General features: G+C 39.8%; 1 protein-coding gene across 1 annotated transcript in view; it reads right to left on the bottom strand.

The window, feature by feature from the left end:
* Positions 1 to 25516, bottom strand: part of SCG5 (secretogranin V) — a 146686-nt gene that overhangs the window by 54698 nt on the left and 66472 nt on the right. The window contains exons 3-4 of the mRNA XM_053697968.1: positions 3380 to 3529; positions 1773 to 1885 (exon numbers count right to left, since the gene is read on the bottom strand). Of these exons, the coding sequence (XP_053553943.1) occupies positions 1773 to 1885; positions 3380 to 3529 (263 nt within the window). The remainder of the gene's footprint in view (positions 1 to 1772; positions 1886 to 3379; positions 3530 to 25516) is intronic.

Below are 25516 nucleotides of genomic sequence, written 5' to 3'. Positions count from 1 at the left end.
ATGTGATAATATAGACCTGTAATAGTTATGTGATATGTTAATATAGTCCTGTAATAGTAATGTGATGGGTTAATATAGACCTGTAATAGTTATGTGATGTGTTAATATAGACCTGTAATAGTTATGTGATGTGTTAATATAGACCTGTAATAGTAATGTGATGTGATAATATAGACCTGTAATAGTTATGTTATGGGTTAATATAGACCTGTAATATTTATGTGATGTGTTAATATAGACCTGTAATAGTAATGTGATGTGCTAATATAGACCTGTAATAGTAATATGATAGGTTAATATAGACCTGTAATAGTAATGTGATGTGCTAATATAGACCTGTAATAGTAATGTGATGGCTTAATATAGACCTGCAATAGTTATGTGATGTGTTAATATAGACCTGAAATAGTTATGTGATGTGTTAATATAGACCTGTAATAGTTATGTGATGTGTTAATATAGACCTGTAATAGTTATGTGATGGGTTAATATAGACCTGTAATAGTTATGTGATGTGTTAATATAGATCTGTAATAGTTATGTGATGGGTTAATATGGACCTGTAATAGTTATGTGATGGATTAATATAGACCTGTAATAGTTATGTGATGGATTAATATAGTCCTGTAATAGTTATGTGATGTGTTAATATAGACCTGTAATAGGTATGTGATGGGCTAATATGAACCTGTAATAGTTATGTGATGGGTTAATATAGACCTGTAATAGTTATGTGATGTGTTAATATCAACCTGTAATTGTTATGTGATGTGTTAATATAGACCTGTAATAGTTATGTGATGGGTTAATATAGACCTGTAATAGTTATGTGATGGGTTAATATGTTGTAATTGTTATGTGATGGGTTAATATGGACCTGTAATTGTTATGTGATGGGTTAATATGGACCTGTAATTGTTATGTGATGTGTTAATATAGACCTGTAATAGTTATGTGATGTGTTAATATAGATCTGTAATAGTTATGTGAAAAAAATGTTATGTTTCATGTCCCTTTCAATTAAATAGAATATTCAATATAAAGAAGTGTATATATTTAATTATTTACTGCTTTTAGTGCAAAATATCTGTGAATATTGTTTTAGTTCCATTAGCTCCAGAGAGGCTGTTGTCCCTCCATAATATAAGCATAATTGGTTAGATTAGAGCATATATTCATTTGTATATTTACCCAATTAGTTACAGCAAAGAAGACCATAAATACTGATTTCACAACAATTTATCCATGGTGTTGTACTGAGCAGCATGGGACATTATACACAGTTATTTAATAAACAGAGGATACCAGTTATAAGGGTTTATGAATCTATAGCACTGGTTTTTAAACCTGTCCTTGGGCCTCCCCAACAGGCTAGGTTTTCTAGATTACCTTGGGAGAGATCAGGTAAAATAACCATTGTTACTAATCAGCTGATTATTTCACCTGTGCTCCAGTTCAGAGATCCTCAAAATGTGGTCTGTTAGGGAGGCCTGAGACAGGTTTGTAAACCAGTGATCTATAGCAAGAGATAAAGCATTTTACAAAGGGATGGTAGTAATAGTTTTTGGGAAAGGTCATACTGAAAAATTATACAGATAATTATTTGGCACTTTTAAAGAATAAAGTTAAAACAAAAGAGAGTAAGACGTAAACTAAACATGAGAGGAAGAGAACAATACATTGTTGCAAACCACTTCTATAAATGAAATCGTAATAAAAGGCAGACAGTTGTTCTGGGATACCCTCTGTTATTTGGAGGATTTTTGACTCACCCATTTGGCTGATCCAGGATAATTGTGCTCCGGGTCAAAAAGGTTTTGATGCGCCTGGTATTCACGACTGAACTGGGCTGTGTCTGGTGTTTTTTCCAGACAGCCATCTACTGCTACACATAGGAAAACAAAAAATATAGTTAATATTAATGCCTGTAAATGTATTTAAATTGAGATGTGAAAGAGAGTATGATGTTAAGAAAGATGCAAATGTGAGAGAAATGATATCCCATAGCTACACTGAGCGTCTCGTGAAGCACCCTAATGTGCTTATGGAATTGTAGTTACTGTTTCTTGTCATCTGCTATAACACACACCAATTATCTGGGCAACTTACTTGTTAGATTACAGAAGCAGTTGAATACCAATTAATAAACAAAAGATGACCAAGATCAGGGTTCTTCAAACTTTTTTTCTTAAGACCCAGTGCAATAATACTACAGTACACACCTTTGCGGCCCTATTTTTATGCTTTTTCTTTTTGCAAAGTGATTAAATGTGTGCATACCTTAATACTGATTGTAGTCAAACTTGAAAGTGTTGTATAAGGTAATGACACACACTATTATACAACTCACACACACTCTCATACATAACACACACCACATACACTCTCAAACCACACACATATACCACACATACTCTCATACACTTAACACACAGTCATACATAACACACACCACATACACTCTTAAACAACACACATTTGCCACATACACTCTCATGCACTACACACACACTCATACATAACACACACCACATACACTCTCAAACAACACACATTATACCACACACACTCATATGTAACACACACCACATACACTCTCAAACACACATATACCACACACACTCTCATACACTACACACACTCATACATAACGCACACCACATACACTCTCAAACAACACACATATGCCACACACACAACACACACCACATACACTCTCAAACAACACACATATACCACACACACTCTCATACACTACACACACTCATACATAACACATACACTCTCAAACAACACACCTATACCACACAAACACACATTTATAACACACACCACATACACTCTCAAACAACACACACATACCACACACACTCTCATACACTACACACACTCATACATAACACACACCACATACACTCTCAAACAACACACCTATACCACACACACACTCATTTATAACACACACCACATACACTCTCAAACACACACAGACACACACTTTTATACAAAACACACACTCCACACACACTCTCATACAAAACACACACTCCACACACACTCATGCAAAACACACACACACTCCAACAACATACACATCAGACACATCACACACACACTCTCCTACAACACACACTCGTCGCAACCCAGTAAATATGGTGCTGCGACCCAGTAATGGGTACCGACCCGTGGTTTGCAGAACCCTGACTAAGATTATGCAATGATGTTTTCCACTTATAACAAGAATCTTAGTAGATCTGTATGTTAATAGTATCTCTCAGCCAGTATATATACTGTTCTATACATTTTATTATGTATACTAGTTTGTTGTAAAAAAATAAAGACTAATGAAAACGCAAGCGTTAATAAATAGTTTACTTACCAAATCTTCCCACAGGACATGGATTGGGAGGCTTGGGATAACCCTGGGCTTCCCGAAAGTCCTTTGGAACATTGTCACCTGTGAGTTCTGCCACAATATTTGGGATGTTCCCGTAAGGTCCCAGGTGCTGCAAACCCTCATGAGCACCACCTATAGAACATACACAGACCCAACTCAATGAGGTGTAAGAAAACTAAATAAGTTCAGATGAGATGGAAAGAAATCATTGGGGTGTACAAAATATTGATAAAGTCAAAGGCAGAAACCAGCACAGTCCTTAATGGAAACCACAGTGAGAAAATGCCACACTCACCAACATGTACATACAAGTAGAAAATGCGGTATCCAAAATCATGCAATAAAAGTCCTTTATTGGTTACATCGGAACAGATCCATAGCAACACAACGTTTTGGGTCAAAACCGCTTTGTGATCACATGATTAAGAGGTTTTGCCCCGATATGTGGTGTTTCTATGGATCTGCTCCTATGTAACCAATAAAGGACTTTTATTGAATGATTTTGGATACCGCCTTTTCCACTTTTATGTACAAAAATATTGACACAGGCTTAAAGGGACACTCCAGCAAAAACTGAAATCCACATGGATGCATTTCAGTTTTGAATAGAAGCATTTTTTAATATACATCTATTAGCAAAAATGATTTTAATAAAAGCTATAGCAGTTCCAAAAGTGTATTTAAGTATGCACCGTGCACCAGCATTTTAAACACAGCACTTGCTCAGAGACCCTAAGCTGCTTGTAATGTTTGTTAATTGCTGACATGATACAAGCCTCACTGGCGCTCTGAGCAGCTGCAGTATTTAAAATGCTGGTGCACTGAGAATATCTAGCTGTGCTTCACATGAAGGTGCAGAGAAAAATGCTAACACAAAAACAGTGATAACTTTTACTAGAAGCATTTTTGCCAATTCATGTATATTGCAAATATGTTTCTATTCAAAAGTGTAATTCATATATGTGCATTTAAATTTTGACCGGAATGTCCCTTTAATACAACTAAACAGTAATGGAAAGAAGGGAGATTAGGCAAATGCTTTATGCAGAGGAGGATCATCTAGGTAGAAGATTAAAGCAGTGGGAGGGACAGATCAGTTAGTGTCAGGTGGGTCAAGCAGTTACAGGGCAATGCTGTTGAGCGTTAATATAATAGTTTACATGAATGGTTAATGTAGCAATGCACCTATAACATAACTGTGCTTATTAAATGTAAAGAGGTTTTTTTATTTGTGTTTGTCTTCAGGTAGACTTCATTGGTAGTTATTGTATCCATGCAGAGGAAGCTCTCAAGCTTAAACGATTTCTTTATAACAGCTCTTGCTTGTACCTGTTATTGTGACACATTGCTCATTAATTTCTGTGTGTGACTCTGCTTCATATTTCTACTAAGAGCCTGATTATCTAAAGCTCTCCACTATGGTAAGATTATCTTAGCAGTACTGTGACGTCCCCAAAAAATCGTTTTGAGAAGAAAAATTTTAGTTTGAGAGCTGTGATCATCAGACTCTAATTTTCATGAGTGACATTGCTATAAGTTACGGATTCCTACAAATGACATTACAAAATACTGCTCACCAATCTCAGTGTGTGTACAGCAATAAGATACTGTATTCTCTAATCTGTGTATTGGCCAAAGATATGATACTCTCACTAAACTGTAAGTGGTTGGTTTTGCAGTGCTCTGCTAGTTTTACAGTGAAATGCTCACACTACTAGTCGGGCTATTTGATGTGATTTTGTGATGCTCTGGTCACAAACCTATGTGTTCTTCTCATCTCTACTCATCCCAACCTATCTAATATCTGGGTGATCAGATTTTCCAAAACTCAACTAACTAACCTGAATAATATGCTAGCTTAGTAATGTTCCTTATGTTGCATTATACATATGTCCATTTGTGGCACTGTGAACCTCTTTATCTTAATCGTTGTGTTGAATGGTATAACAACTTGGACACTAGCATGTACAGTGGCCACTACTGAATTAAGGACTTGACCACAAACAAGATGTCAAAATGGTACCCATATCCTGGTCAGCTAATTAAAGGGACAATATATTGAGACATGTACAGTATATAAAATGGTTAGTTATGAGTAAGGAAATAACTTTGCAATATTCTTTCATTATTTATTTTGCCCTCTTTTAGTGTAATTTAGCTTTGATAATTGTGGCTACTCCAGGCCAACCTTGTTAAATAACTTTCCCTTATTGCTTTTAACTGATAAGAACTACAAAACAATCACCTTGATTATGAGTTGTGCGTTAGGCTTAAAAAGCAGCGTTGGCCGGTCCCAACGCTGCTTTTTTAATGCCCGCTGGTATTACGAGTCTTGAAATGACAGGCTCACTGCTCACTTTTTTGGCTAGACTCGGAAATACTGCAAATCCACTTACTTCAATTGCGTATCCTATATTTTCAATGGGACTTGCATAACGCCGGTATTACGAGTCTGACCAAAAGTGAGCAATACACCCTCTCCTGTCAAGCCTGGTACCGCATTTTAAAGTCAGTAGTTAAGAGTTTTACTCTACAACGCCGTAGCATAAAACTCTTAACTAAAGTGCTAAAAAGTACACTAACACCCATAAACTACCTATTAACCCCTAAACCGAGGCCCTCCCACATCACAAAGACTAAAATACATGTTTTAACCCCTAATCTGCTGAACCGGACATCACCGCCACTAAAATAAATATATTAGATGACTTCCGGTGGGCGGGCCTGAGAAGCGGCAGCATTGGGAGAGAGCTCCGTGTATAGTGGAGCTGAATGACCGATTTGACCGCTCTCCTAGGGGGCCCCACGCAGATATCTTGTTGGGTACTCACCTCTAAGCTATCCCAACTGACCTGGCAGCGTGAAGGGCTTATTACATCAGCCCTTGTCCCCGGAGGGACGGAAGACGCGCAAACGTTACTGCCCGGCGCCATCTTGGATGACAGCGAGGTGCCCGCTCCTGGATCCCTCGGCACACTCATAACACATGAATGCCCTGCAGCATTAACATCAGCAGCACCAGTACCGGACACCTGTGCAACCGCCATCCTAGCTGACAGTAAGTGCTGTGACTGTGTACAAGAAGCGCCTACCATTATTATAGCCCTGTGTTTCCGGCTCCTCTGCCTCCCTCCCCTACCATTTTAACCGCCACATAATACACTAATACAGGGAAACCCCTGTCCGCTGACCCTGAAAAGAGACACTACAGGTTTATTGCTTGAGGGGTGGAGGACGGAGGAGGTGAGGTTGGAGCGCAAATTCTAGGCCCTGAATCCTGTTAACCTTTCGAAGACAGGGGCAATTGGAGTAAGGAGAGAGGGAGAAGGAACTTTACAGAGGTCTAAGGGCCCCAAATATACCCACACTTAAAGATACAGAGGTGATAGCTGGGTCACTGCCTGAGGCACAATTCTGCTCTGCCCACGTGGTGCGCATCACCTACTTGCATTTTGAATGTGTAGACCTGAAAATCTTGCTTCTTTAACACATACCTGCCTCACTACACAAGAACTTTCCACACTACCCAGTGCTTTAGGAATTTAAGCTGCGTGTGTGCCTGTAGACAGCACTGCTCGTGCAACACTCCAATTTTCACCTACTCTACTGTCCCACATGAAAGTGGATAAATATTTTAAAGTCTCTGCCACACAGGCTATACCTATCATGGCGGGCAAGCAAAAACAGGCTGACAGAAAGCAGAAGCAAGCCCCAGAACCACAGCCAGAACCCCTGGCACCGCCGGATGGGGATTTTACTTTAGATACCCCCCAATCCCTGTTGCATGATTTAAAAGCTTTTTTTCTTCCCAAAATGGAATCTTTACAGGCGGGCATGGATACTCTCACTACGGAGATCAGGCAATATTCCACACGCCTGCAACATGCAGAACAGAGAATCTCTGATGTTGAAGATACCCAGCACTCCTCTTCTGTTACCATCTTACGATTGGAGCGTCAGAATTTTGCACTTCAAGAGAAGCTTGATGATCTGGAGAACCGCTCTCGCCGCAATAACTTGCGGGTTGTGGGAGTGCCTGAGTCAATCAAAAATAAAGATCTTCTTCAGTTTACAGCCCTAACATTACCCAAGCTGCTGCAATTAGACCCAGACACCCTTCCACTTGACGTGGAGAGGGCCCACAGAATAGGCCCTGAATCCTTGCCTAACAGATCTAACCAGCGCCCAAGACAAGTAATTTTCAAGTTGCTTCGCTACCAGGAAAAATTAGCTGTTCTCAAAGCCTACAGAGCCAAATCAGACCTTAGCTTCGAGGGTCACAAATTACTAATCTTTCAAGACTTTTCAGCCGAAGTAGCGAGGAAAAGGAAAGACTTTGCACCCTTGTGTTCTAAGCTGCACTCGCAGGGGAGACAGGCCTCACTTCTGTACCCAGCTAAGCTGCGGCTTATGACCCCAGGGGGTCCTAAGCTCTTCACCACACCTCAACAGCTGCAAGAACACCTAGATGCTGAAAACAAAGATGGGGACACTTGAATCGCCCCAACCGGACTTGTCCTGGATATGTTGGTTAATCATACTTCTCTTAAGAAGGATTCTGACTCTTCACTTTAAGTGCGCCTTACCTGGTGATAACCAAAGGCTGATACGGAGAGGCCCAGACGTAGGGTCTCTCCCCGAGCTCCACACAATTGGACTATGTGGTGTTGTCTACATCACTATTAATACATGCCTGAGTACTGTATTTTCCTTATTTGGTTTGTTCTGTTATGTTTTATGTTTTATCCTAGATCTTGGTGAAAATCTGCAAGAGTCATCTGGACTACAATGTTTGACACGTAAACTTTATATCTGCCTTGTGGGGGAGGATGGGGGCATTCACAGGGTTTTATGTTTAGTTTTCCTTATTACTCTGCTTACATTGGGCGGGAAGGGTAAAGCCACTTTCCTGTATGTCCTTAGGAAGTATCAAGTCCCTCCCCTAGCCGCTGATTACGCACTTATACCTCACCCCACGCAGTGCCTATGCGCAGCTTGTATACCTCACTTTTCCATAGAGGGGCTGATATTTGCGCTACCTCCCTGCAGAATTCTATGGGATTACATATACCCCCAACTAATATTCTTGTGTTGTCCTGAGCTTTCTCCCCTGGTAATAGTAACCTTCAGCCCATTTAGCCTGCCTGTAGCTGGGCTTATGCCCCCTATGCCCCTGACTCCTTTTTCAAACGTCCCTCAGACCACCTTAGGTTGCGCTGCATCCCATCTCTCTGTAGTTCTAGCACAAATGCTACGGCAATACATGGGGTGGGACTGGTTGTTAAAAAAAAGGGGTTCTGTCTGCTGAATTTGTGAGAATGCTGGGGTCCTTTTCAATGTTTATGGCTATGTTTCTAAATATGCTCTCTTTTTGGTCCTGTCCTCAGACCTCTCCCGGTGCTCATCTGGTCTCGCCCCCCCTGGACACGAATCCCTGGCAGGCGTTCCCTGGCTGTCCTCTGTTGGTGAGTCATTCTTCAGATTCTCTTCTCTCCACACTCCTACCCACATATCACATAAGCGCTTCCTACCCCATTAGTGGGGGTCATGCCCTCCTGCATTACAGAATAGAAGCTCAGGTGCATGGGGCCACACCATATGGTCTATCGCTTAGTTTTACTCACTTTTACCTTAACCCTAAATCTAATGTATGGCTGTAAGCCTTAGGTTTACCTCCTGGAATGTGGGGGGCATTATGTCCCCGGCAAAAAGGAGCATGATCCTACAGCAGCTTAAGGCCCTACGTACTGACATAGCTCTGCTCCAGGAAACAAAACTAACCGCAGCTGAACATGAGAAACTGAAGTCTCGGTGGGTAGGTCACATCCTATACTCCCCTACTGAGAGTAGAAAGAGGGGAGTAGCTATCTTGGTAAAAAAGGGCCTTTCAGTGTCTTTCTCGCAGGTAGACATAGATAGAGGTGGGAGATACATTCTGGCTGCCCTGGGGGTGGGTAACATGAATTACACTTTATGCAATGTCTATGGCCCCAACGAGTTCTGCCCCTCCTTTTGGTCGACTCTGCTGGCTAAACTAGCCACATACACTGCTCCTATTATCCTGGGGGGGACTACAACTTGGCCCAGGCTCTCCCCTTGGACAGATTCAAGGACCCTGCTTTAGTTAGTTCTTCAAAACATTCATACACAAGATATAAGAGGGAGGTATCACTGATAAACAACTTAAAATCAACGCTAGGGCTTGTAGATGTGTGGAGGGTTAGGAATCCACTGGAGAGAGATTACACATGTCTGTCCAAGACGCACAGCACCCTCTCAAGAATAGACTATTTTCTCACCTCCTCTGAAATAACATCTCAAATTCACCACCCAACCATTGAGCGCATAGTAATATCAGACCACGCCCCAATCCATTTCACACTCCAACCTACACGCATTAGACCCCCGAACAGGACTTGGAGATTTCCCTCTTACTTATATAATGATATAAATTTCCGGCAACATCTCAAGACGGAGTGGGCACACTATGCGTCAGATAATGAGCAGCACCGTAACAACCCAAACCTGTTCTGGCATGCCTCTAAGCCAGTTATGAGGGGAATCATTACTTCCTTTACAGCACACCACAATAAAAAATTTGCGAGAATTAACGAGACATTTCTAGCAAACCTTACTGAAGCATATAATGTGTACCTCTCTAATCCTACCCCCACCTCTAAACAAAAATATTACGATCTTAAGCTCGCTAGAGACACATATTTAACCCAACAAAACAATAACTTCGACATACACAGACAGGGACGATATTTTAGGCACGGTAACAAGTCAGGTAAACTACTAGCAAACTTAGTCAAGCTTTCTACCCCTAAATCACACATATTGGCCATAAAATCCCAATCCCGCTTAACCTCGAACAATAAAGAAATTATGTCAGAGTTTGTCAAATATTACACCTCCCTGTACACAGGCCAGGAGATTAATCTGGAGGCTAAGCAAAACTTTTGGAACACTACATGTATCCCTACTCTCACGGATGAACAGAATTCCCTGCTTAGCGCCAGTATTTTACCTCAGGAAGTAATTAAAGCTGTAAACAGAGCCAAGCTTGGAAAAGCTGCGGGCCCTGATGGGCTTCCCACAGAATATTATAGACTCCTAGTAAATGAGGTTGCCCCTGCCCTGCCCTATTCACAGCATATTTAGAGGGCTCATCTCAAATAGATACCAGATTTACAGAGGCAAATATTTGTCTTATCCCTAAACCGGATAAAGATCCCACGGACACCTCCTCCTATCGCCCAATCTCGTTACTAAACGGAGATTATAAATTGTTAACCAAAATCTTAGCCGATAGACTGGCACAGGTCCTTCCCTCTCTTATACACACAGATCAGACTGGGTTTATCAAAGGTAGATCATCTGTGATCAATATCAGGAAAACTTTAGCAATCACCTCCCACTACTGGTATAATTCCCATTCCCCTAATCCTGTAGATTTGCAGGATGCCTGTCTCCTGGCCCTCGACGCAGAGAAGGCGTTCGATAGGATAGAATGGGACCACCTACATACATCATTGGAAAAATTTGGCCTTTCGGGCAACTTTGCATCTTTTCTCAACCGGTTATATACAGCCCCCAAGGCATCTCTGATTATTAACGGCGAGCTCTCTCATTCATTTGCACTGCAGAGGGGCACGAGGCAAGGGTGCCCTCTTTCCCCTCTATTGTTTGACCTAGCCATAGAGCCCCTTGCTTGTCACATCCGTCAAACTTGTGACGGACTAGACATCCAGGATCAGAAGCTACATCTGTCTCTGTATGCAGATGACCTGCTTCTATTTATCGGCAACCCTGCGACTAATTTGACACCTCTTTTGAATATAATTAAAAATTTTGGGACCTTCACAGGGTATAAAATTAATATCAACAAATCGGAGGTTCTCTGGTTACAAAACAAGCAAAATACTCCTTTAACAAATACCACACTTAGAATAACAGACGGATCTTTTAAGTACCTAGGCATTCAAATACATATGAACCCCAACAAATTATACCAATTAAATTTGTCAGACTCTCTACGTAACATAAAACTTCTGCTTTCGGGCTGGCACAATTTGCCCCTGTCACTCACAGGGCGAATACACCTCTTTAAAATGGTGGCGCTACCCAAACTCTTGTACCCTCTGCAGATGCTCCCTCTACTTCTCACCCAGCAAGATACTAAATCACTACAGTCCGCGTTGGGACAGTTCATTTGGAGAGGGAAGAAGCATAGGATAGGGAGAGATTATCTGGTCATGCCCTTGGAGAAAGGGGGTCTTCGTCTCCCGAATATAGCATGGTACAACTGGGCTACCCTAGCCAAGCTGGTTTTAGATTGGCTGGTTGGCAATAACAATTTTACTGTCCCCACACTAGAAAACAATTTGGTCAAACCAATGGCCCTGGCTTTTCTACCACATGCAAATTTCACCTCCTTACCTGCGCAAATACAGTGCCATGTCTTGTACAGGGATCCGCTTAGGGCCTGGGCCAAGTTGTGCAGGGTATGGGGAATAGACAAATCTGTGAGTAAATATCTACCAATTCAGGGTAATTTGAATTTCCTACCAGGTTACACTACCAAAGCATTTCAGGTGTGGCAGGCTCAAAATCTCACCATGGTCAAACAGCTTTTTAACCCTTTAACATTGGAGATTGTCCCATTTCAAGATTTAAAGGAGAAGTTCAATCTCCCGAGCTGCCACAGTTTTGCTTACTTTCAGAGCAGGCACTATATCTCTAAATTAAAAGCAGAGGGGCGTCTCCCCAAAGAACCCACCAATATTGACACTTTATGTGCACTGGCGAGACAGGGTTCCTGTAAAATCGCACACACTTACAACACCATACTTAGACACTTTGAGGCCACTGCAGTGCGCAGACTCATATCGAAATGGGTTGGCTTTGAGGGCTTATTAGTAGATGAGGGGCTTATCTGTGACAGTTTGCAAAAGATACAAACAATCACTATCTCGGCAAAATTGAGGGAGACACACCTAAAATTTATTCAGCAAGCTTACATTACCCCGCATCTGCGCTCTAGATGGATTCCTGAGGCTAAGGATATTTGCCCTAAATGTAGCTATAGCTCCCCTGACTGGTTGCATCTAATATGGAATTGTCCCAAGCTTAGGAACTTTTGGCTCAAGGTATCGTACTGGCTTACGAAAGTAACAAAATCTCAGATTGTACTCTCGGCCCAACACATAATCTTCCTAATCTCTGCCGCTGTCTCCCATCCTTTTGATAACTTTGTGTCTCTGGTTGTGGTTCTGGCAAAGCAAATTATATTGGCGGGTTGGGCAGGGGAAAAACCTCCCTCTCTTCAAAAACTGATTAGAAGTATACACACGCAAATGCTAATTGAACAGGCAGACGTGAAGGGCGATCCGGAGAAGCGGATAAAACATTTCATATCTAAATGGGACACTTATCTTCTATACCTACCGGAGTCAGTTAGAGAAAGAGTCATATACCCATTTAAAAATAGTCTTTTTATCTTAAATGAGAATCTCCAAGGCAGATGGTCTTTCCCAGCTGCCCAAGAATAATCAGTAAGCCTAGCCTAGGTGCACATAATCTTGTCTGCTCTGGGGTCCTTTGTTGCGGTACCACTTCTTGCTGTCATCTTCTTTCTCCTTCTCTGTTTCTCCCTCGTGTCCATGGGGGGCGACCTTGGCCGGGGGGCCCTGGGTAAGTAAGTTATTTTTGTTTGTTATTTTTGTTTGTTAAGATTTGTGTTATGATGTTATAATGTTGTTTTGTCATTTATAAGAAAAAAAATGAATTAACCCAGACCTCTGCATGGTGAAGTTCTGCAGATCATTGAGGATGTGTCTAGACAAAGATTGATACTTGTACCCTTTCAATGGTCTTTTTCTTGAATAATATCATTAAGCTGCACTAAGTTAATTCTTATGCCATGTATGTACTGGATTCTAATCATAAATAAAGTTATTAAAAATAAATAAATAAATATATTAACCCCTAAATCGCCGCACTCCCGCATTGCAAACACTAGTTAAAAATTAACCCCTAATCTGCCGTCCCTGACATCGCCGACACCTACCTACATTTATTAACCCCTAATCTGCCGCCCACAACGTCACCGCCACTATATTAAATGTATTAACCCCTAAACTTAAGTCTAACCCTAACCCTTACCCCCCCCTAACTTAAATATAATTACAATAAATCTAAATAAAATTACTACAATTACCTAAATAATTCCTTTTTAAAACTAAATACTTACCTATTAAATAAACCCTAAGCTAGCTACAATATAACTAATAGTTACATTGTAGCTATCTTACGGCTAGATTTAGAGTTTGGCGGTAGCCGTGAAAACCAGCGTTAGAGGCTCCTAACGCTGGTTTTAGGCTACCGCCGGTATTTGGAGTCAGTCAGGAAAGGGTCTAACGCTCACTTTTCAGCCGCGACTTTTCCATACCGCAGATCCCCTTACGTAAATTGCGTATCCTATCTTTTCAATGGGATCTTTCTAACTCCGGTATTTAGAGTCGTGTCTGAAGTGAGCGTTAGAATTCTAACGACAAAACTCCAGCCGCAGAAAAAAGTCAGTAGTTAAGAGCTTTCTGGGCTAACGCCGGTTTATAAAGCTCTTAACTACTGTGCTCTAAAGTACACTAACACCCATAAACTACCTATGTACCCCTAAACCGAGGTCCCCCCACATCGCCGACACTCGATTAATTTTTTTTAACCCCTAATCTGCCGACCGCCACCTACGTTATACTTATGTACCCCTAATCTGCTGCCCCTAACACCGCCGACCCCTATATTATATTTATTAACCCCTAACCTGCCCCCCACAACGTCGCCGCCAGCTACCTACAATAATTAACCCCTAATCTGCCGACCGCCACCTACGTTATACTTATGTACCCCTAATCTGCTGCCCCTAACACCGCCGACCCCTATATTATATTTATTAACCCCTAACCTGCCCCCCACAACGTCGCCGCCAGCTACCTACAATAATTAACCCCTAATCTGCCGACCGCCACCTACGTTATACTTATGTACCCCTAATCTGCTGCCCCTAACACCGCCGACCCCTATATTATATTTATTAACCCCTAATCTGCCCCCCTCAACGTCGCCTCCACCTGCCTACACTTATTAACCCCTAATCTGCCGAGCGGACCGCACCGCTACTATAATAAAGTTATTAACCCCTAATCCGCCTCACTAACCCTATAATACATAGTATTAACCCCTAATCTGCCCTCCCTAACATTGCCGACACCTAACTTCAAACATTAACCCCTAATCTGCCGACTGGAGCTCACCGCTATTCTAATAAATGTATTAACCCCTAAAGCTAAGTCTAGCCCTAACACTAACACCCCCCTAACTTAAATATAATTTAAATCTAACGAAATTAATTAACTCTTATTAAATAAATTATTCCTATTTAAAGCTAAATACTTACCTGTAAAATAAATCCTAATATAGCTACAATATAAATTATAATTATATTATAGCTATTTTAGGATTTATATTTATTTTACAGGTAACTTTGTATTTATTTTAACCAGGTACAATAGCTATTAAATAGTTAAGAACTATTTAATAGCTAAAATAGTTAAAATAATTACAAATTTACCTGTAAAATAAATCCTAACCTAAGTTACAATTAAACCTAACACTACACTATCAATAAATTAATTAAATAAATAAACTACCTACAATTATCTACAATTAAACCTAACACTACACTATCAATAAATGAATTAAATACAATATCTACAAATAGATATTGTGATAACCGGTGAGGTAAATACAATTAAATAAACTAACTAAAGTACAAAAAATAAAAAAGAACTAAGTTACAAAAAATAAAAAAATATTTACAAACATTAGAAAAATATTACAACAATTTTAAACTAATTACACCTACTCTAAGCCCCCTAATAAAATAACAGAGACCCCCAAAATAAAAAAATGCCCTACCCTATTCTAAATTACAAAAGTTCAAAGCTCTTTTACCTTACCAGCCCTGAACAGGGCCCTTTGCGGGGCATGCCCCAAGAAATTCAGCTCTTTTGCCTGTAAAAAAACACATACAATACCCCCCCCCAACATTACAACCCACCACCCACATACCCTAATCTAACCCAAACCCCCCTTAAATAAACCTAACACTAAGCCCCTGAAGATCTTCCTACCTTATCTTCACCTCACCGGGTATCACCGATCGATCCTGGCTCCAAAATCTTCATCCAACCCTAGAGGGGGCTAGACATCCATCATCCGGCGGCTGAAGAGGTCCAAAAGAGGCTCCAAAATCTTCATCCTATCCGGGAAGAAGAGGCGATCCAGACCGGCAACCATCTTCTTCCAAGCGGCATCTTCTATCTTCATCCGATAAGGACCGGCTCCATCGTGAAGACCTCCAGCGCGGACCCATCTTCTTCCGACGACGTCCAACTGAAGAATGACGGTTCCTTTAAGGGACGTCATCCAAGATGGCGTCCCTTGAATTCCGATTGGCTGATAGGATTCTATCAGCCAATCGGAATTAAGGTAGGAAAATTCTGATTGGCTGATGGAATCAGCCAATCAGAATCAAGTTCAATCCGATTGGCTGATCCGATCAGCCAATCAGATTGAGCTCGCATTCTATTGGCTGTTCCGATCAGCCAATAGAATGCAAGCTCAATCTGATTGGCTGATCGGATCAGTCAATCGGATTGAACTTGATTCTGATTGGCTGATTCCATCAGCCAATCAGAATTTTCCTACCTTAATTCCGATTGGCTGATAGAATCCTATCAGCCAATCGGAATTCGAGGGACGCCATCTTGGATGACGTCCCTTAAAGGAACCGACATTTGTCGGGAAGTCGTCGTCGGAAGAAGATGGGTCCGCGCTGGAGGTCTTCACGATGGAGCCGGTCCTCATCGGATGAAGATAGAAGATGCCGCTTGGAAGAAGATGGTTGCCGGTCCGGATCTACTCTTCTTCCCGGATAGGATGAAGACTTTGGACCCTCTTCTGGACTTCTTCAGCCTTCGGATGATGGATGTCTAGCCCCCGCTTGGGTTGGATGAAGATATAGGAGCCAGGACGGATCGGTGTGATAACCGGTGAGGTGAAGACAAGGTAGGAAGATCTTCTGGGGCTTAGTGTTAGGTTTATTTAAGGGGGGTTTGGGTTAGATTAGGGGTATGTGGGTGGTGGGTTGTAATGTTGGGGGGGGGGTATTGTATGTGTTTTTTTACAGGAAAAAGAGCTGAATTTCTTGGGGCATGCCCCGCAAAGGGCCCTGTTCAGGGCTGGTAAGGTAAAAGAGCTTTGAACTTTTGTAATTTAGAATAGGGTAGGGCATTTTTTATTTGCCTACACTTATTAACCCCTAATCTGCTGAGCGGACCGCACCGCTATTATAATAAAGTTATTAACCTCTAATCCGCCTCACTAACCCTATAATAAATAGTATTAACCCCTAATCTGCCCTCCCTAACATCGCCGACACCAAACTTCAAACATTAACCTCTAATCTGCCGGCTGGAGCTCACCGCTATTCTAATAAATGTATTAACCCCTAAAGCTAAGTCTAACCCTAACACTAACACCCCCCTAAGTTAAATATAATTTAAATCTAACAAAATTAATTAACTCTTATTAAATAAATTATTCCTATTTAAAGCTAAATACTTACCTGTAAAATAAATCCTAATATAGCTACAATATAAATTATAATTATATTATAGCTATTTTAGGATTTATATTTATTTTACAGGTAACTTTGTATTTATTTTAACCAGGTACAATAGCTATTAAATAGTTAAGAACTATTTAATAGCTAAAATAGTTAAAATAATTACAAATTTACCTGTAAAATAAATCCTAACCTAAGTTACAATTAAACCTAACACTACACTATCAATAAATTAATTAAATAAAATACCTACAATTACCTACAATTAAACCTAACACTACACTATCAATAAATGAATTAAATACAATATCTACAAATAAATACAATTAAATAAACTAAAGTACAAAAAATAAAAAAGAACTAAGTTACAAAAAATAAAAAAATATTTACAAACATAAGAAAAATATTACAACAATTTTAAACTAATTACACCTACTCTAAGCCCCCTAATAAAATAACAAAGCCCCCCAAAATAAAAAATGCCCTACCCTATTCTAAATTACAAAAGTTCAAAGCTCTTTTACCTTACCAGCCCTGAACAGGGCCCTTTGCGGGGCATGCCCCAAGAAATTCAGCTCTTTTTCCTGTAAAAAAACACATACAATACCCCCCCCCCAACATTACAACCCACCACCCACATACCCCTAATCTAACCCAAACCCCCCTTAAATAAACCTAACACTAAGCCCCAGAAGATCTTCCTACCTTGTCTTCACCTCACCGGTTATCACACCGATCCGTCCTGGCTCCTATATCTTCATCCAACCCAAGCGGGGGCTAGACATCCATCATCCGAAGGCTGAAGAAGTCCAGAAGAGGGTCCAAAGTCTTCATCCTATCCGGGAAGAAGAGTAGATCCGGACCGGCAACCATCTTCTTCCAAGCGGCATCTTCTATCTTCATCCGATGAGGACCGGCTCCATCGTGAAGACCTCCAGCGCGGACCCATCTTCTTCCGACGACGACTTCCCGACAAATGTCGGTTCCTTTAAGGGACGTCATCCAAGATGGCGTCCCTCGAATTCCGATTGGCTGATAGGTAGGAATCAGCCAATCAGAATCAAGTTCAATCCGATTGGCTGATCCGATCAGCCAATCAGATTGAGCTCGCATTCTATTGGCTGTTCCGATCAGCCAATAGAATGCAAGCTCAATCTGATTGGCTGATCGGATCAGTCAATCGGATTGAACTTGATTCTGATTGGCTGATTCCATCAGCCAATCAGAATTTTCCTACCTTAATTCCGATTGGCTGATAGAATCCTATCAGCCAATCGGAATTCGAGGGACGCCATCTTGGATGACGTCCCTTAAAGGAACCGACATTTGTCGGGAAGTCGTCGTCGGAAGAAGATGGGTCCGCGCTGGAGGTCTTCACGATGGAGCCGGTCCTCATCGGATGAAGATAGAAGATGCCGCTTGGAAGAAGATGGTTGCCGGTCCGGATCTACTCTTCTTCCCGGATAGGATGAAGACTTTGGACCCTCTTCTGGACTTCTTCAGCCTTCGGATGATGGATGTCTAGCCCCCGCTTGGGTTGGATGAAGATATAGGCGCCAGGACGGATCGGTGTGATAACCGGTGAGGTGAAGACAAGGTAGGAAGATCTTCTGGGGCTTAGTGTTAGGTTTATTTAAGGGGGGTTTGGGTTAGATTAGGGGTATGTGGGTGGTGGGTTGTAATGTTGGGGGGGGGGTATTGTATGTGTTTTTTTACAGGAAAAAGAGCTGAATTTCTTGGGGCATGCCCCGCAAAGGGCCCTGTTCAGGGCTGGTAAGGTAAAAGAGCTTTGAACTTTTGTAATTTAGAATAGGGTAGGGCATTTTTTATTTTGGGGGGCTTTGTTATTTTATTAGGGGGCTTAGAGTAGGTGTAATTAGTTTAAAATTGTTGTAATATTTTTCTTATGTTTGTAAATATTTTTTTATTTTTTGTAACTTAGTTCTTTTTTATTTTTTGTACTTTAGTTTATTTAATTGTATTTATTTGTAGATATTGTATTTAATTCATTTATTGATAGTGTAGTGTTAGGTTTAATTGTAGGTAATTGTAGGTAGTTTATTTAATTAATTTATTGATAGTGTAGTGTTAGGTTTAATTGTAACTTAGGTTAGGATTTATTTTACAGGTAAATTTGTAATTATTTTAACTATTTTAGCTATTAAATAGTTCTTAACTATTTAATAGCTATTGTACCTGGTTAAAATAAATACAAAGTTACCTGTAAAATAAATATAAATCCTAAAATAGCTATAATATAATTATAATTTATATTGTAGCTATATTAGGATTTATTTTACAGGTAAGTATTTAGCTTTAAATAGGAATAATTTATTTAATAAGAGTTAATTAATTTTGTTAGATTTAAATTATATTTAACTTAGGGGGGTGTTAGTGTTAGGGTTAGACTTAGCTTTAGGGGTTAATACATTTATTAGAATAGCGGTGAGCTCCAGCCGGCAGATTAGGGGTTAATGTTTGAAGTTTGGTGTCGGCGATGTTAGGGAGGGCAGATTAGGGGTTAATACTATTTATTATAGGGTTAGTGAGGCGGATTAGAGGTTAATAACTTTATTATAATAGCGGTGCGGTCCGCTCGGCAGATTAGGGGTTAATAAGTGTAGGCAGGTGGAGGCGACGTTGTGGGGGGCAGATTAGGGGTTAATAAATATAATATAGGGGTCGGCGGTGTTAGGGGCAGCAGATTAGGGGTACATAGGGATAATGTAAGTAGCGGCGGTTTACGGAGCGGCAGATTAGGGGTTAAAAATATAATGCAGGGGTCAGCGATAGCGGGGGCGGCAGAATAGGGGTTAATAAGTGTAAGGTTAGGGGTGTTTAGACTCGGGGTACATGTTAGGGTATTAGGTGCAGACGTAGGAAGTGTTTCCCCATAGACAACAATGGGTCTGCGTTAGGAGCTGAACGCGGCTTTTTTGCAGGTGTTAGGTTTTTTTTCAGCTCAAACAGCCCCATTGTTTTCTATGGGGGAATCGTGCACGAGCACGTTTTTGAAGCTGGCCGCTTCCGTAAGCAACTCTGGTATCGAGAGTTGCAGTGGCGTTAAATATGCCTGTACGCTCCCTTTTTGGAGCCTAACGCAGCCATTCTGTGAACTCTCAATACCAGAGGTATTTAAAAGGTGCGGCCAGAAAAAAGCCAGTGTTAGCTACGCGGGTCGTTACCGACAAAACTCTAAATCTAGGCCTTAGGGTTTATTTTTATTTTACAGGCAACCTTGTATTTATTTTAACTAGGTAGAATAGTTATTAAATAGTTATTAACTATTTAATAACTACCTAGTTAAAATAAAGACAAATTTACCTGTAAAATAAAACCTAACCTAAGTTACACTAACACCTAATACTACACTATAATTAAATAAATTAAATACAATTAATTAATTTTAATTACAATTAAATAAAATTATCTAAAGTACGAAACCCCCCCACTAAATTACAGAAAATAAAATAATTACAAGATTTTTAAACTAATTACACCAACCCTAACAAAATAAAAAAGCCCCCCAAATTAAAAAAAGCCCTACCCTACACTAAATTACAAATAGCCCTTAAAAGGGCCTTTTGCGGGGCATTGCCCCAAAGTAATCGGCTCTTTAACCTGTAAAAAAAAATACAAATACTGCCCCCAACATTAAAACCCACACAACCAACCCTAACTCTAACACACACCCAATCCTCCCTTAAAAAAAACTAACACTAACCCCTTGAAGATCACCCTACCGTGAGATGTCTTCACCCAACCGGGCAGAAGTAGTCCTCCAGACGGGCAGAAGTCTTCATCCAGACAGCATCTTCTATCTTCATCCATCCGGCGCGGAGCAGGTCCATCTTCAAGACATCAGACGCGGAGCATCCTCTTCATCAGGAGTCTTCTTACTAAATGACAGTACCTTTAAGTGACGTCATCCAAGATGGCGTCCCTTCAATTCCGATTGGCTGATAGAATTATATTTTCAGCTGGCTCTCCCCTATTGATTCCTATGGGGAAATCGTACGTTTAGCCAGCTCACCGCTAACGTAAGCAGCGCTGGTATTGAGGTGAGATGTGGAGCTAAATTTTGCTCTTCACTCATTTTTTTGCAGTTAAAGCCGGGTTTCTAAAACCCCGTAATACCAGCGCTGTCTCTAAGTGAGTGGTGAGCATAAACTGCTCGTTAGCACCGCACCCCTCCTAACGCAAAACTTGTAATCTAGGTGAATGTATTTTATACTAATAAAATGACATTAGTTAACTTTGTTGTCTGCAGGCTTGCAATAAACATATTAATTTGTGTTAAAAACATTTATCCTTGGCTGACATGTTATTCTATAGCAACAGAGCAGAAATGTCTTGTAATTACAAAATGTTTACAGTCCCTTTAAAAAGCTTTGAACCCCAGCCCATAGAACGTTATTATAGAACATTAATAAATCCCAACCACTGCTCACACTGCCTACAGACAGCAACTATTACTGCAACTTGGTCTTACTACTATTAACCAAAATCACTATCCCTATATGTGGTCACCTCCTACACATGCCCCATACCATATAAAACTTCAAATCTCCCTGTGTAATACCCCTTAAAGTTAAACCCACCTTAAAATCCAAACCCAGCTATCATAACAGGCATTTGGCTAGGAGAGTGATCTATATTCCTGCTGCAGTAAGGAATTTAAGGAGGCCTAAAAGATCACTTTTACCTTAATTGTAGAAGTCTTTATAAGTTCTCTGTTTTCAGCATGTTGTTGCTTGTGTATTAAGCTAAATCCTATTTCTCTGGGAATTACTATTTGAATATACTGTTATGACTTCTGCCTCCCCTGATTATGTTTCTGTTTAACCCTTTGTTTGGACTGACTTAATTTATGACTTTAGCTTGTTTGTGGACTCTGCTTTTGTTTTGTGATTTTATGCTGCTTTTCCCTGTGAGGCCTTGATCCCGATCTGCTATCAGAAAATCTGCATTTAAGTAACTTATGGAAGGTTATATGCATCTGGATAGAGAGACTAAACTTATAAAAATGTATGTCTTTCTTTGATATTTGAATTTACAAACAGTTACTTTATAGTACTTAATTGTTTTTGTTTTGTAGAAGCTGAAGTACTTGAGAGAGTTCAGCTACTAAGTTTAGTCTCATTGCTCTCTTACCCCTGGCCTTTGTTTGAACACTGTGTTTACATTCAGTGCTCTAGTAGGGAATTGTGATGAGTTGGACCTCTCAGTCACTGCTCCCAGCGGTTTGCTGTTTGTTACACTACCTATCACAAGCCCCTAAAATTTAACTGCCATCACAAACCTTCCCAAACACCTAATCACCCCCATCAGCTAATTTTCCCCAAAATAAAATGTGGCTAACATAAACAAAATAAATTGTGCAAGGTTCTCTTATATTTAAAGAAATTTTAATCAAGAGTGATTGGTTATCTGATTAAACATTCAGGAATGCAGTAGACAGGTTCACTATGATAATGCTGCCCAGTCTTATATTGGTTAATCAAGGTACCAATGTGGATTAATTAAAATGTCTAAGGAACTCATAACAAGAAAGAGAAGCAAGAGAGACCTGTTGCTTGCTGACTGAAAAGAAGAACATTCTTCAAATTAACTTTTCTGGGTTTTACTAGAGAGTGAAGGAAATCATGATTTCTAACAGCTTGCTTGTTACCTAGAGGGAAATGAAAAAATACCTAATTTACAAAGATTGTCTGATTTTGACAAAGCATGTGACAGAGGCACTTCCTAATTTCTTGTGATGAAAATGGGTTCACTCTTCCAAAAATATAGGAATCAACTGTTTAAAGTAAAAAGCAGGTGATTTTGGGTAAGATGAAGTTGGACTATAGTGGAGACCCTGGCATCGATTTATCAAATGTCTGCCCGACATGATCCGCTCAGCGGATCATGTCTGACAGACTTCACTGAATGACGACAGCGCAGTGTTGGTGAACTGCTTGTGCAATGCCGCCCCCTGCAGATTCACATCCAATTGGCCGCTAGCAGGGGGTGTCAATCAACCCGATCGTCCGCAGCCTCAGAGGAGGCGGACCAGTTAAGGAGCAGTGCTCTTAAGACTGTTGCTTCTTAACTGCTGTTTCCGGCGAGCTTCAAGGCTCATGCGGAAACAGGGGCATCAGGGGCCATTCGGCCCTTGATAAATCGGCCCCTCAATGTCATTCTTTTAATATAAAGAGATAAGCGGTCTCTCATTTAAAAAAGGAGAAGGTCCCTTTTTGATGGATAGATCATTTTCCACTACAGTATGCAGGGTGATCTCAAGACCAAACCATGAGAAACAGTGACTACTCACACAATTAGATTCAAAGCTTAATTTCTACAGAGAGGGCCCCAGCTAGCCCCATCTCCCCCATCCAGTGTTCACCACAGAATTTGTTTTTCAGCTGGGTGGCATTATGAAGTAGCTGGGTTGGGTCAGTGAAAAGGATAAAATATTTTGTTATTTATAAATGTTACTTAAGCTATTCAAAGCGTAAATAAATTGCATAATTTAATATATATTCATTGAATGATATTTTGTGCAACAAACATTGAAATTGTTTTTATAATAACTAATGTTAGCTTAATATTGTCTTACATTTTAGCCAGTGGTCAGTAAAATCACCCGGTGGTGTGCCCATTAAATAGGTCCTTGGGAGAACACTGCCATCTATTTTATTTACATGGGGTTTGAGGTACCTCATTTGAAAGCCTGCATTTTCATCTTGTGAATGGAGGGTCACACCCAATCTAATTTGCAGGTAGTCACTATTGGATATAGTGATCACCTGCCTCACAATGCATAACGAAGATTTTGACACTTTCTAATTTCGTATTAACCCAATAAAAACCAAACAGGGGCATAAAACCTAATTTTGGATAGAGGGGAGCACCTCTTTCCAACGAGGGATCAGAATATTATTCACCTGACTAATAGGTGACTTTTAGGGTGCTCTTGGCTCTAGAAGGGGCTAAAATCATTGGTAGACCCTCTCTTACACAAACAATACAGAAACCACTTATTTGAATGGGCAATCATATTCCATTTGAGTTTGATAATATAAAAGTTTGATTAAGTGATATATTATTTTTTTTTATAAATCTAGAAAAAAAACTTTACATGCTTAAAAATGTAAACATTGAAAAACAGTCAAGATGTAGGACTCAAAACAAGCCATGTGGGTTTTCAAGTGGTTAAGAGTGGTATAGAACTTGAAAACTCAAAAAAGTATGGATTTGTTTTCTTAGTCATCGATGTCTCGGCTATTCAGGTTTTTCCCAACTTTATTTATACCATTTCATTACTGTCCACGAACAAGCACATTTCTCTTTAGCACATTATTGTATATAGTGTAAATATATTCTTTTTCTGAGCAGGACTAATTGCGAATATAGCAAGTAGTGACATATTTGGTGCAAAGTGGAGAGTGAATTATTAGAATAATTTTTAATATTGGACAACCATATTTTAGTATGTATATACACACACACACACACACACACACACACACACACACACACACACACACATATATATATATATATATATATATATATATATATATATATATATATATATGTGTGTGTGCGTGTGTATGTTATGTCAGAAATCTTTCGCAAACATATTTACATGTACCTAAGTTCCTTTTTTTGTTCTAAACAATGTTATCTGTCATATCTCTGCGCTTATTTATACCACTATATGTATATATTGTAAATGTATTGTTATTCTGAGCAGGAATAATTGCAAATATAACATGTAATCAGAGTATCATATGTATTTATTTGCAATATATGGATATTTTAAAGGGATAGAAAAGTAAAAATTTAAGTTGCACTAGTGGGAGCTAGCTGCTAATTGGTGCCTGCACACATTTGTCTCTTGTGTCTCGGCTATTCAGGTTTTTCCCAACTTTATTTATACCATTTCATTACTGTCAACGAACAAGCACATTTCTCTTTAGCACATTATTGTATATGGTGTAAATATATTCTTTTTCTGAGCAGGATTAATTGCGAATATAGCAAGTAGCGACATATTTGGTGCAAAGTGGAGAGTGAATTATTAGAATAATTTTTAATATTGGACAACCATATTTTAGTATGTATATATACACACACACACACACACATATATATATATATATATATATATGTGCGTGTGTATGTTATGTCAGAAATCTTTTGCAAACATATTTACATGTACCTAAGTTCCTTTTTTTATTCTAAACAATGTTGTCTGTCATATCTCTGCGCTTATTTATACCACTTTATGTATATATTGTAAATGTATTGTTATTCTGAGCAGGAATAATTGCAAATATAACCTGTAATCAGAGTATCATATGAATTTATTTGCAATATATGGATATTTTAAAGGGATAGAAAAGTAAAAATGAGTTGCACTAGTAGGAGCTAGCTGCTAATTG

The sequence above is a fragment of the Bombina bombina genome, chromosome 1 (genome assembly GCF_027579735.1).
Source record: "Bombina bombina isolate aBomBom1 chromosome 1, aBomBom1.pri, whole genome shotgun sequence".
NCBI lineage: Eukaryota > Metazoa > Chordata > Amphibia > Anura > Bombinatoridae > Bombina > Bombina bombina.
Note: the sequence above shows the minus strand (reverse complement) of the source record. Positions and strands in the feature narration are given on the sequence as shown.